General features: G+C 39.4%; 1 protein-coding gene across 6 annotated transcripts in view; it reads right to left on the bottom strand.

The window, feature by feature from the left end:
- Positions 1-15083, bottom strand: part of LOC109094537 (cAMP-specific 3',5'-cyclic phosphodiesterase 4D-like) — a 119691-nt gene that overhangs the window by 62613 nt on the left and 41995 nt on the right. Inside the window, exon 1 of one of the 6 annotated variants that reach the window (XM_042729598.1) lies at positions 11230-12360. The exons of 4 other annotated variants lie outside the window; for them this stretch is intronic. In XM_042729598.1, the coding sequence (XP_042585532.1) occupies positions 11230-11486 (257 nt within the window). In that variant the 5' untranslated portion in view covers positions 11487-12360. Of the gene's footprint in view, positions 1-11229; positions 12361-15083 lie in introns of those variants that run through there. One more of the 6 variants, XM_042729591.1, reaches the window with a different exon arrangement.

The following is a 15083-nucleotide window of genomic DNA, read 5'->3' as shown; positions in this document are numbered from 1 at the left end:
AATCACCAAATAACAAAACCGCAAGTGTATACCACATGTACCTCAAGGCAGTGGAACCATTGCTCAGTTTTGACAGAGGTCTAATGCAGTGAGCAGGCAGGCAGTCGTAAAGAAGCTGTGATTTGTCAGCGCAAAGGTTATTCTGTCACCCCTCCCTCCCTCTAAAACACATAAGGGAGCAGACAGGTTGACGTTAATGTTGTCTCAATTCTCCCTGGATTAGTGTCAGTCCGGCAGGAGCAGAAATAAATAATCTACAGCACTAATGCAGGGGGCTAATTCTGTGTGTGCAAAGGGAAGAGGTAATACAGCACCTGACATTTATCAGCTATTCTGAGACAAGAACCGAAAAAGACTCTTTAGAGACAATTTCAGCTGATTTCAGCCTTACACCATCGGTTGAGTAGGAAAACAAACCGGGGAAAAAAATGACAATATATGGCATCTAACAGCCTGGGTTTATCTGGAAACGTGTAAAGCGCAAGTGTCGTACTTTAGCATGATGGACTGAGGGCTTTGGTTGAAATGCTGTTAATCTTTGCAGATAAACATGAACTATACTCAAAATAAAGTTCTTGAAGCCAGTTTATGTATTTCATATAAAGGCCCAAAACATATAATGACCTAACAACTTGGCTCAACTAAAGGCAATATTTTGTTGCAGGGTTATATTTTTGCTCGACCAATTGCAGACAGGGAGTGTGTTTCAAGAAACCTGTTTAGAAACAGTCATTATTTTTACATATCCAGTAGGTGGTGCTAGTGGTGCACAAATTCCACTTCTTATCTTTAAAAATCAATGTATAATTTCATGTTTTATATTGTTTTAATGCCTTATGGTATAGCCAGGAATAGATAAGTATTATAATTGTGGCTACATACATTTGTGAAAATGAACGTTTTATAATGCAAATGTATTATTATTATTATTAATAATAATGTTTAATTAATAAGCACCTTTCCCAATCTCAAGATCAATGTACAGAGTAGCAATAACAGAAACATAGCAACAATATGCACAATACAAAGAAATATAAAAACTAAATTATTTATTACATTTATTATTATTGTAAGGTATTGAAAAAAAATGCTTTAGAATACCAATACATATAAATCTAATAATCTAAAAGATCACTCCAATTTTAGCTACAGTATCTTAGATTAGATTAGTTCCTCCGACTGACGTATATATGGACAAATATCATTTGTAATATTGTATATTCTCTATGGTTGCAAATAAAGGAATAACAGGATCAAGCTCTAAACAATTCCAGGAATGAGCCTTTGAGTACTTTCGGAAGAAATTGAACGGTTGAAGTGGAAGATATATTGCATTCAAAATGTCATCCACCACATTGCGAGCACTCAGAGAGCAGAGAGACACAGCACGTACAGAGACGGCGGCCACAGGTCTCATCTGCAGCTAGGATTTTTCCTCTTCAATCATTACCTGGTGCTCCTAACAATAAACTTCATTGAGCTTTGACTTTAATTTTATGGGATTCTCGAAGCACAGCTGCCCCTTCACTGTTTCTTCTGATGGCCAGCAGGGAGGAGGTCACAGATTTGATTTTTACACTGATTTTTTGTTTCAGTCATACAGTTTAAATGTCAACATTTAGAGGTTTCGTATTCATGAAAAAATATCACTCTAGAAAAACGTAACAAATGGTAACCAAATTTTCAAAACATTTTTGAAAAATGAAAAATAAAAAATATTTATTTAAGCATGTATCAAACATAAAAAAATTGTAAATAAAATATTGTGAAAACTGTCCTTCACTGTAATATACACTACCAATCAAAAGTTTTTGGACAGCAAGATTTTTAATGATTTTTAAAAAATTATCTTCTGCTCACAAAGCCTGCATTTATTTGATCCAAAATACAGCAAAAGCAGTAATATTGTGAAATATCTGTACTATTTAAAATAACTGCTTTGAATTTGAATATATTTTAGAATGTAATTTATTCCTGTGATTTAAAAAGCTGAATTTTTAGCATCATTATACCAGTCACATGATCCTTCAGAAATCATTCTAATATTCTAATCTGCTGCTCAAAAAACATTTTGTATTATTATTATGTTGAAAACAGCTAAGCAGATTTTTTTTTTTTGGTTTCTTTGATGAATAGACAATTCAGAAGAACAGCATTTATCTGAAATAGAAATATTTTGTAACATTATAAATGTCTTTATCATGAAAGTGTTAAATAATATAGTATCAAACCATAACACCTATTGTAAAATTCTATAATTTCATAATTTAATGATAAATATATAATGATTTCAATATATTGACTCCAAGCTTTTGAATGGTATAGTGTATAATGTTACAAAAAGCTTTTTTTATATCAGATAAATCCTGAATTTCATTAACTAAATTAACACCATAATGCTTTGTCCTAAACAACTGATGCATCTGCTGTCAGAAATTTTTATGAACTGTAAAAATTGAATATAGGCTGAGATTATTAAGCAGTCTGTGTTCTGCATTCAGTACATGTCCTACGGAACAGTCTTCCAAAGGTCACGAAATTAATAACTACAGTGAAAGACTTCAAGTCCTCTTAAGAATATAGCTGAGTAGGTGTACTTCTTAGTATTACATCTTAAATGAGTGGAAAGTGGTCGGTAATGAGATGTAGAAAGTGAACTGAGAGCAAAGATAAGGGTACATTTGTATATTTATACAGTGCAGGGAAAGACTAAAATGCAGTGTCTCTGCGAGAGATGACTAACTAACAGGTTTCAAGTGCAGCGAGAAGCATGAAGATTGGACGATTAATCAATACCGCAGGCAAAGGATTTCTCAGAGATTGCACATCCCACATGCACAGGGATGTCAGCACAGAGCACCAAGCAACTACTGAGAAAATGAAAGTGGATGAAAAGGATAACCTTCTCAATCTGTTGCTTTGACATGTGATAGAATACGCAGGTTTCACCTCAAACATTCGGCGAAGCATTCAAATATTGAACCTGACAAAGCACACAATGGTGATGTTAAGATTTTACTTTGAAAAAAGCTTTGTGTGTGTTTGTTGCTTAGGCTACAGCTGTTCAGTTTAAAACCTGGAAGCAAATTAGCATTTTCAAAGCACGGGTTCCCAAAAGAGTTTCTAGAACAGTGGTTTTGATGTATGAGTAGAGTCTGTAAAGTAAATTACATAAATAAATTAAAAGAAAAGTAAGTAAAATAAATGACGCACATTCTCATTAGCAGAAGTATTCAAGAAATAAAAAAGTATAATGAAATAGAAGAAGTACACACACAGCCTCTAAGAAATCTCTAAAAAGCAAATCTCCAGGAGTCATTTGGTTTTCACCTCTTACAAAACTCTTTCGGTCATCTTTGAAGAACTCTAGATGTGACACTTGATATTGACACAGCCATGACTCCCAAGAGATTCGCTTTTTGGAGTTGGATAGCAAGATGGACCCATAGGGGGACTGCGTGGGTAAGTTTGTTTTATTTCTTTATTTCTTTATTTTTTCCTTTCAAATATTGAATACATGAGCTAGTATGAAAATAGCACCAACACTACTGCCCACTTTCAGTGAGCAGAACAAGGAAGAGTTTACGTTCTTGATAAATGTAGAATTTAATATGTAATCAGAAAATTCTTATAGACTTTTGCTCTTCAAAACAACGAAGGTGACTGTGGGAGGCATTGTAGGGTTTGAAAAGATAGAGCTGATTATACAGTATATAAACTAACTGATTATTAAAGACATTTATTGTGGATTTTTGGGATGTTTTTATCAGTTTTTTGGACTCTCATTCTGATGGCACCCATTCACTGCAGAGGATCAGTTGGTGAGCAAGTGATGTAATGCTAAATTTCTCAAAATATTTTCAAATGAAAAACAAAATCTTACAGGGTGAGTCAATTTTCAGCAAATGTACAATTTTTGGGTGAACTATTTAATTTATATACAGCTTCTCTAAGTGGCAGTATATTTAAAATAGCACATACAAAATATAAAATGTATATTATAATGTATCACATTAAATATTTAATGATACATATTTTCAATATTACTATAATTATATATATATATAAAAATAATGTTCAAAATAAAAATGTGTATTAAAATTAATTAATTAAACAAAATTCTAAATATATAAAAATATATAATATTAAATATATTATTCAATATAAAAATGTATTATTAAACATAAAAAACATTAAATATAAAAAAAAACTAATTTGAAGAATGATTGTGAATGATTATCTGTCTCTTCAAGCTATTTTATTTTACTCATAAATCAAAAGCCACTATTCTTGAACAATGCAGTGGTGAATTATCCTTCTGGGTTGCCCTGCTAATCAATGTCATGACTGAAAAGCTCTACAGAAAAACCGTTTAACAACCAAACGCTGCAACACCTCCCAGGCACAGGATACCATGATACGACCCTGGAATGATAACCGGAAAGCCCAGGATCACTTATGCATCATTTCCATTTCAAACTAAATTGTACCTTCATTTCAGCAGCCGTGTTCAGTTCTGGTCGGTGCACAGGGATAAATAAGGAGAATCTCTAGCAGTGAGAAGAACAAAGGTTAGGTTGGTTTCAATCAAAGCCTTGCTTTTCATTTCAAAGGACCGAAACAGTGGAGGGACACTGCAGCTCATTAGACCACGGCTTAATCAGTTCTCTAAAAAGCTTTAAAAGCGCAGTGGAGCATCTGGGCTGCCATTGCCCTTCCTTTTTCCTGCCCACACTGATTCATTATTTTCTCTTTTCAGGCAGCCCTCAGTACTCCAATCTTGTGCCAAACCCAATCTCACGCACGATGCCTCACAGTTCCTTCCGGGAGACCTTCAGCTTGCGAAAAACCATGCTGAAAATCCACATACAGTTTAAGGATCCTTAAAGCACAAAGAAGTGGACGGCGACCTCTCTGTTATGGTGTGGCCATGGAAACAGACTCACTCTCAGACTATAGTTCATCTACAGTCGCTTTGTTTGTTTGAGAATGACTTTAATTCTATTTGGGAATAAATGATTGGTCTGTGAGTTAATTCAATTGATTAATAATTTAGAGGAGATTTAATTTAGTGTTTCCTCTGCTCAAATCCGACTTGCCGCTCATTACTGAGCAAATTACACATGGGTGGAGGAGATAGGGAAAATGAAGGAAAGGTAATTTGCATAATTACTGCTAATAAACACGTTGCACACTGCAGATGTGCGAAATGATTAGCGCACGCATTCACGTCTGCAAATCAAAGAAACACATGCCAATTGCTATATTTCCATCAGATGTCACATTCACCAATACAAGTACCTTCCCTCGTCTTGTTAAAATTAGATGCACTAGGGATGAAAAAACTACCTATTTTCATCTCTTTCATTTATATCTATTTATCTATCTGTTAAAAACTCTGCCAATCTATCTATCTGAAACTATCTACTCCATCCATCCATTTATCTATACCAAGCAAATATGCAAAGCTTGTCTTGATAAACTTTACATTTACAGTTAAAAATAAGTTACATGGATTTCAATTACTTTTAATTCTACTTTCTGACATTCAAATTGCAATTCTACATCTCGTTTGCAAACTCGATTCAAATTCAGGAATTAAACTTATTACTAATTTAACTAATTTAAAATATATTCTGTTCATATCCACCCTGCCAGAGACACATTTCTAATAGTTCAACTATTTAACATGGCACGTTGTCTTAAAAATCGTAAAAATAGAGCGAAACACAATATAGCTAATGGAAACTCTAATCTGTTTGTATGTGTACAAAACACATTTAAAAAACCACACAGATTGAATCCAATTGGCAAAATATGTATCATATTAGCTAAAAGTATTTTATGGCACAAAACTATTATTGCAGCAAATATTCATATTCCTTACCAAAAAAAAACCAGAGACTTATGGATTATTCATGATAACAGGTATGTTGGTCACAGCAGAAGATTTCAAATCCATCACTAATTGTCTTGAAATTTATTGGTGAAGCCTGTGGATTTGTTACACAGCTGGTGCTTTGCAGCTGTGCTTTAAAAAGGATGAATTTAGAGACACAACACAGAACAAACAAGCAGCTTTTAAACTTTTTGATGTCGCAAATCTTATCTATCTTATACACAAAGATCCATTTATATTAATAAGTAAAATGAATATATCACCCAAAAACACAAAAATCTAACACTAAATAATCACATCAATGACATCAGTGGTTAACCCTCTGGGGCCTGAGGGTGTTTTGGGGGCCTGGAGAAGTTTTGACATGCCCTAATATTTGGGTATTTTTCAGCCTCCTCCTAACCCATCACTAACAAGCACACATGTGTGTATGTAGAACAATAAAACAGCTGTGGCTTGAATCAAACCGCCAGCTAGAACAAATCTGAAGTGCCTTTTTATGTAGCTATGCATCAGTTCATGGCATCTCTCTTCTGCACAAATGTCTGCTGCTTGTTGTCGCCATGACCTTCTGTTCTCTCTGGCTGATAGTCACCCTGTTGCATCTCTAGTCTAGAGAAAACAATCGCTTTGATCAAGTTATTGCCTTCTGTGAGTACAGCTCAATCCACCCACGCATTGCTGTTCTGCAGGGTGCTTGTTTGAAAGCACTGCAACGATGTTGCGAGTTTGCCTCGTTTTTTGTAACACCTCTGTATTGCATGTACGCCTGCTATCTGCTCGCTGCTGGTTGACTCGGGCACCTCAGCTGAAGTCCATCTTTTCCCACCCACACCTTTTTTTCTGCCTCTCCAGCACTTTTGAAACTTTTCCTTGTGCTCACCCCTCATCCATATGGAATCAACGCTCTCGGCTCTGCTGCTGTGAAAGCTAACAGTGATTTCAGCAAAGCTTCAGAGTCCTTCAGCTGAAATGAGATAGAGGATGAGAAAAGCGACATACAGTATGACAGGAAAAAAAAATCAATGTGCGAGGCATTGCAGTGTCGTATGGGAGCTTCAGCTGTGGGGGGTTTTATGGGTGAGGTGCTGGGCTGATTGGGTGATTTGGACTCTGAACTTCTGTAGGATCATGTGACACTGAAAACTGGAGTAACAGCTGCTGAAAATTGCAAGTATAGCTTATATCTACTCCGAAAATATTTGTCAATATTGCATGTTTTTAAATCAGCAATAAAATCGGACAACAATGGTATCCTACATTTTGCTAGTCTAGTTCAAACATTATTGTACAAAAAATTATTATTGTAGCATTTTGTATTATTTTATAATAACAAACCATCATTATTATAAATAATAATAATAATTAGTAGTAGTAGCAGTAACAGTATTATAGTATTATTAACAACAATAAAGCACTTATAAATAATAACAGCAACAATATTCAACCCAGATTCAGTCAAACACAGCAAAGTTGATTGGACGGCGGAACCCAGGAGGTTGTGAAGGTAAAAAAAGTGGATAATTCTGGCCAAGTCAATTTCCTGATTTCAACCCGATTGAGCATGCATTACACTTGCTGAAGACAAAACTAAAGGCAGAAAGACCCACAAACAAACAACAACTGAAGTCAGCTATAGTAAAGGCCTGGCAAAGCATCACAAAGGAGGTAAATGGTAAATGGTTGTAATTCCTAGCATTTTATGTTATATTTTTGTTCAACCCCTTGAATTAAAGCTTAAAGTCTGCACTTCAATTTCATCTTCATTGTTTTATTTTTAATTCTGTTCTGGTGGCATACAGAGCCAAATTGATAAAAATTTTGTCAGTGTCCAAATATACATGGACCTCACTGTACATACATCAATTTATTACTAATAATAATATGTTAAATATCAGTTCTGGATATTGGTCAACAGCCATTCAAACAACAATAACAACAATCTGCATAGGTCAAGAAAATGCTATAATGAGCATTATAGATTCTCTCGTTAATTTTTCTATAGTGGTCCTTATACGGTTCTTGGTTCTCCTCTCCATTCTGCATGCACTCTTTCCATCTCTTCAACAAAAACCTGCAGTGCCTCTTACATCACTCCTCACATTCTTCAGTTCAAGGCCTCTGGAAATCTCTCAAACCTTTTTTCTAACTTATTACTAAGGTAACTCACAGCGCTGGCGAGCAGGAAAGAAAGGGAGGTGATGGAATCGTGACTGTGTGTACTTCTGTGTTTGTTTTTTGTGCATTCCTGTGTGAGCGAGAGTATGACTATGTTGGAGAGCGAGGGGGAGAGAGAGAGAGAGAGAGAGAGAAAACGAGCGCACAGCATGCATGTAGTGGTGCTGATGATCTGTATCATACATTTGTAAAAATATCTCTAGTTTGTCTCAGCTATAGTGAGAGGAAATATAACAAGGGGACTTGATTTGAGGACTGTTGTAAACGTTGCTTCCTCTCAGCTTTTCAAAAACGTACCATGACTGTGAAGTGCTTCTTTTTGTCACAGTGGGCATCCAGCCTCATACAATGTAAACCACATCCAGTCCAAATGGTTCTGAATAAAAGATTCAAGAGCCCTATCTGGCCTGGCAAAATCTAGAAAAAGACCAACATTCGAGACACAACACCTTCTAAGCTATGATTCATAAGAAACATTAATTAACACCTAAATCCATTAGGATTACTAGCCATTCCTAATAAGCGTTAAATTATTATTTCATTCTGTCATCTGACCATCTGCTCTTGCAAACAAGACACATGTAGGGTCATTATCGTTATGCACTACCTTCTGAACTTGTGCATGTGTTGTAATTTAGGAACGTATTTCAGGGTATGCCAGATTTACACGTTCACAAAATAGCAAAAAAAGAAAGACAGGGGGGAAAAAGCATGAGTTTGACATTGCTAAATTGTTAATGTTTTGCTGGAAACCAGAGTTGTGCACCAACTGAAGTAGTAATTTAAATGCATGGAAGTAGAATTTAACTGAAATTCTATGACATTCAACTAGAAAGGTAAAGTTGGTCAAGACAAACTTTAAATATTGTCTTGACAAAGCTTTGCTTAACACTTTTGAAAAAAAGATGGATGGATTGATCTAGATGGATGGATCAGGCCAATTCAATTCAAATTCACACTTCTTAAATTTTGTCCACCCTCTTGCAAACTTTTTGATTAAAGAACCAAAAAAAAAACAAAAGAAGAAACACCTGGGATATTTCCTAATAAATTTCATTTCAAGTAATAAAATATAATTGTCGAAGTCAGTGTTATACACCCAGTGACGTTGTGAAAAAAAGAAAATAATTATTTTTAACATTATTTAACGCTCACTCATAATCACTTAACTGGAATATTGCGACAAAAGAAACAAATGGCACAATCTTAAAAAAAAAAAAACGTTTAAGATTGTATCCAATATATTAAGACAATATGGACATGAAAATGTACTGGAAAATTGAAATACCCGAAATCCAAAAGATTTCTATCTGAGGCCATCCTAGAAATCACCCCCCAAATGGCAAAACCTCAGGCTCCATTTAACCTGATTGATGGAACCATTTTCCTGTGCAGGGGCGAAATAATGCCGTTAAAAAAGGCATTTGAATCCAACAGCTGTTGAGCAAAGTGATGTCCTTTTTTACCGTTTACACAAAACAGCTCCCACACCTCTGAAATGTGGGCCAATTAATCGCATGTGAAACACAGCAGGGATTTTTCCTCTTTTAGATGGGTAACATTTACAAAGGGATCTCTTGAGAGCAAAAAACAGATACGTCAATAATGCCTGGCTGTCCTAGTCAATTGACAAACATGAAGCACTTTCTGCACACCAGCAATAGCTAATTGCAAATAACAACGGTGTATTTCTCATTATCGACAAAACCATGTATATTTGACTTGGAATTCTGAGTATGCTTGTTACCACTACAAATGATCTCTGCAGATATATGACATGCTGGAAAAATGAGGGCAAATGCACAAGGCCATCTACATTTAAAGTAGATTTAATGAGCATAGACGCTGACACCTTGATTACACCCCTGCGGTTCTGAATGATGATTTTCTCTGCAAAAGCTGTCTCTAACCAAACAAGCTGGTAGACCTTGGATGAGCGCATCAATTCATAGGCTTTCAAGAACAGCCTGAGCGTTTCTCTGAAGAGAAATCATCTTGAGGTAGGGATCAATACAAATAATTGCAAAATCAGTACGAATGTGTGATTTCATTTGCATTAAGGTCAGGTTAAAAAATGCAAAAGAGCCCTATTTACTGGATGCATCTGATACTGTAAACATTTCATTAGTGCATGTGTTTTATCTTTTTTAAAAAGAGCTTTGACCTTGTAATGTTTACTCAAAACTGAACGTTCCGTTGGAAAAGTCAGACTTCTCTGTGGTGACGTATGCCGGGCTTCTTATTGAAAAGTGTTTGAAGGTTTGAGAACAATGGCCACATTTCCAAAACCAACCAACAACGAATGCACAGAACTAAGTCCCACCCTGCAGTTTTTTTTTTGTTTCTCATTATCCATTACACTTAGATGTACATCACAAAATGGAAGAAAAGATCAATCGCTACTTAAATGCCACCTTTTACATATGAGAATTGCACCGAGAAGTGTTTCTGCTTAGCACATCTCTCTGGTGTTGGATCAGAAACAGAAAAAAGGCCAAAGAACATCACAGAATTTCCGTTAAATGTATTTCTAAAGTGGCTTGTGACAGTAATCCGGATGGCAAGTGGGTGGCAGGAAAGGAAGTGTGAAATTAAGATAGTGAACACAGTAGAAGGCAATGTAAAAATCCTTCCTGGAGCCCAATAATCTGTCACCTTCAACAACAACGACAAAAAACAATTAGTTCCATCTCTTTTCTGCTGGCAAGGAATTAGAAGATTAGGATACTGGAGGATGAAGTGCGATATGTAGTTATTAATCCATTCAACGTTTGCCTTAAGGGGGAAAGCCTGAAAGAGTGTTTATGCAGGTATGATTTATTCAACAGTGGCGCGAGAGCATCTGCCAGGTGTTATGGAAAGACCGGTAATATCAAAGGAGAACATGCACATTAATATTTGTTTGCCTGCACACCAAAAAGCACGCCAGTGGGCTGAAAACGGCAGTCGCCACTCAAAGTGACGCAGAACTCAGCAGGTGACAAGTAGGAAGCATATGGAAATGATTCCGAAAGACACAACAAATAAACAAACTTCTCACGCATCAAAACTGTTTGACAAGACGTACATACAAAAGCTCCTTTTTCCAACTCTGATAAAAAGCCATGAATAAAAAAAAAAAAAATACAAAAACATGGCAGGCAGGGTCCTACCAAGTATGTGCCACGGTGAAGCGCCTCTGCTTGTGGTTATTGTTGTTGAGAAGCATCCGTCGGAGGAGACGGGGGGAGTTCCGTGGCGACAGCCGGGGTGAAATGGAAGAGGGTGAGCGGCGGTGCCCTCGGGGTCGCTCCTGCTGCAGGAGGTTCTCCCTCAGGATCTTCACCAGGTCCTCATTCAGCCCGACATGCTTGGGCATGGGCGGCACTGCCAGCGTGTCCTGGTGGCCCACGGCCGCTTGCTGGGCCATCCTCACGCTTCGCCCGTCCTTCTCCCGCTGCTGGGGGCAAAAACAAAAAAACGTCCACTAATCCAGCGGTAAACTCCCCAGGACGGGGGAGAGCAGGGGTGAGCGAATGAACTCGGAGTGTCTCTGCAAACCCCGTGCGAGCTGCTCAGCGCACGAATGAGTGACTGGAATTAATCGGTGAAAGAGCTGGAGAGCAGAAGAGTGCGTGCTCCTCTCAGGACGACTGCCGAGCTGTGATGGTGTGCTTGTGAGAGAGAAGAGGAGAGGGAGAGAGGAAGGGAGGGAGGGAGGAGAGACAGAGCAAGCTGTCGATCTGCAGCGCATCACTAACTGCTGACTGCAATCCACCACTTCGCTAAAGAGCCATTCAAATTGTGTGTGTGTGTGTGTGTGTGTGTGTGTACAGTATAGAGTAAGCAGCCACTGCTGCCAAAAAGCAACTTTTCTCTTTTTTCCCCTCTCCGTATGTTTAAATCTAACTAATTTATGACAAGGATGTGTGCATGTGGTCCAAAGAAAATATGTGTGTGTATTCGCTTATCCTTTGATCACTGAGCAGCTGTTCTAAATATGATTTTATGATGTAGACTTTAAGCTGCCAAACATGTCACAAAAAGAAATGCCTCGCAAGGTAAGGAGACATGAAGATTAATGAATCCTGACAGAAGCCGGCTATAAATGTTGCTTATGATCATCACAGCATGCTTATTTTAATAGCTGCAGGAAAGAAATAAAAATCTCTTTTATATCTCTACCATTTTTTCTAGAAAATCAAATGAAATGGAGGCTTTTACTGAAAGCATTAGTTCACCCAAAAATAAAAAATCTGTCATCATTTACTCATACTTGTGTCGATCCAAACCTCTATGACTTTCTTTCTTCTGTGGAACATAAAACAAGATATTTTAAGAAATGGCCTCGAATCTTTTGTTTCCAATGTTCTTCAAGATATTTTCTTTAGCGTCCCCCAGAAGAAATTCATACAGGTGTGACAGAATTCTCATTTTTGGGTGAACTATCCATTTAAATTGCCTACGATTTTTCTTCAAAGCCTAAAATCCAGTAATATTACATGTGTCCTCTCTGAAGCTTCAGATGAGATCTCAACAATGTCTCAAACTGTGCTCAGACTCTTCTGAAACCAAATAAGCTACTGTATCAACATCTTTTTTTTTTACTTTTTTAAGCATTTCTGTAGCTTTAACTGTAGAGAAAGGCTTTGGGTAAAATGGCAAATGCATAAATGTAAATGAAGTGTAAAGTTCTCGTCAGGAGAACCATACTCAATTATATTAGAACTCTTTACTTTGTTGTCGGGTCTCGGGCCTAATCACCTGCCTTTTTTGGTGTGTGTGTGTGTGTGTGTGTGTGTGTGTGTGTGTGTGTGTGTGTGTGTGTATTTGTGTATGTGAGTGTGTTGGATGGTTTGACAGCTCACTGCAGTCTGCCTGATTGAGATTTTCCCCGCCTTCCTTGTTTCCCCGTTGTTAACCTTAATTGCTCGCCACCTGTTCTCTATGTTCTTCTAATTTTTTCCCTTTATTATTCCATGTGTGTCTCTGTCTATTATCAGACTGTTGTTACTCGTTCCAATAGCTCCGATCTTCGTACTCACCTTGTCGTGTCTTGTCCTCAGGCTCCAGTGTGTTTAGCTGTTTTCTCTGCCCCTCTGTTCTTACAAGCGCAGAGCTCCTAGAAGCTTCCAGCTGTCAACCCTCCGGTCTCGGCGGTCATACCTACTAAACTGTGGAACGTTACTCATCTGCTTTGAATTCTCGTCCTCTCACTACGAGCGAGACTGTGGAACTTTACTCATCTGCTGCCTCCTCTGCTTAAATAAAGCTCTGTGTAAACCCGCATCTGAATCCAGCCTGTTTCTCCTGACAGAACAGTCTGACCAGATTATGGATTCAGCGGGATCTGATCCACTTCGCTCGGCTCTTGTACAGCAGGGAGTTTTGTTAGGGCAGCATGCCACCCAGCTCAACACCACCACGCAGGATGTGGACGCTCTTAGTGCCCGAGTCTCCGAACTCTTCACACGGGTGGATGGCCTTCAGCGAGAGGCAACGAGCCGGGGGTCCGTTCCTCACACCGGTATGTCCCACGATTCCGAACCCCATGCCAACAATCCGCCGGTCTACGATGGCGATCCTAATGCCTGTCAAGCGTTTCTCTCCCAATGCTCGCTGGTGTTTTCTCTGCAACCCCGGCGTTACGCAAATGAAGAGGCCAAAGTTGCTTACGTCCTTACACTTCTTTCGGGCCGTGCCCGCGAATGGGGAATTGCCGTGTGGAGATCGCGGGCTCCCTGTTGTGCCACCTTCGCGGATTTTAGTCAAGAGATGGCCAAATTGTTCGATCGCTCAGCTCAGGGTGACGAGGCGGCGGCCCAGTTATCGCGACTGTCACAGGGGAGGAGCTCTGTCACTGATTATGCGATCCAGTTCCAGACTTTAGCTGCGGCGTGTGGCTGGAATGAGAGCGCGCTGCGCGCTCGTTTTCTTGAGGGGTTGGACTTTGCCATTGCTGATGAACTCGCGGCCATAGAGCTCCCGCGGGAATTTGATAATCTAATTAATCTCGCACTCCGCATTGAGGGCCGTCTCAGCCGCCACCGCAAACAACGGCAGACTTCCGCTCCGTGGCGCCACCTAGAGTGAGTCCCCTTCAGCCAGTTCAGCCAGCCGACAGCTCTCGGAGGAGGAGCCCATGCAGTTGGGTCGTCTACGGCTTACACCACAACAGAAGCAGGGCGTGTCTATACTGCGGCAAGGGAGGCCACTTCGCCCTTCAGTGGCCGTTAAAAGCCAGGGCCCACCAGTGAGGCGGAGAGTCCTGGTGGGCACGGTTCTCAGTTCAAGCTCTCCTGCAGCACGCACTCAGCTGCCGTTCCAACTCTCTTTCCAGAGTCGTTCTCACGCTGGACTCGCCCTTGTGGATTCAGGGGCTGAGGGGAACTTCCTCGATGCTGCTTCTGCTCAACGTTGGGGAATACCGCTTATTCCTTTGGTTAGTCCCGTATCAGCATGGTCATTATCTGGCCGTCCCCTTACCACCATCACCCATGTCACACCCAAGATAAACCTTCATATTGCTGGCAGCCATTGTGAGCTGATTGAACTGTTTATCATTGATTCCCCTAAGGCTCCCTTAATTCTGGGACACCCGTGGTTACATAAGCACAATCCACACATTGACTGGGTCAGTAATTCAGTTTTATCCTGGAGTCAGTCTTGTCACGTGTCGTGTTTGGGTGCTGCTTTTCCTCCTGTCTCTGTGTCTTGTGTTCCTCAGGAGGATCCCTCTGACCTGACTGGTGTTCCGGCGGAGTACCATGATCTTCGGGCGGTCTTCAGTAGGGCCCGGGCCACCTCGCTACCTCCGCATCGCCCCTATGACTGTGCCATTGATCTTCTCCCGGGCTCTTCTCTCCGCCTAAGGGTCGTTTATATTCCCTTTCGGGTCCTGAGAGAGAGGCCATGGACAAGTATATACGTGAGTCACTTCAGGCTGGGCTCATCCGCCATTCCTCCTCTCCCGCTGGTGCAGGTTCTTTTTCTTTGTTCAGAAGAAGGACGGCTCCCTGCGCCCCTG

This window comes from Cyprinus carpio, chromosome B8 (genome assembly GCF_018340385.1).
Source record: "Cyprinus carpio isolate SPL01 chromosome B8, ASM1834038v1, whole genome shotgun sequence".
NCBI lineage: Eukaryota > Metazoa > Chordata > Actinopteri > Cypriniformes > Cyprinidae > Cyprinus > Cyprinus carpio.
This window is presented reverse-complemented; position numbering and strand designations above follow the sequence as displayed.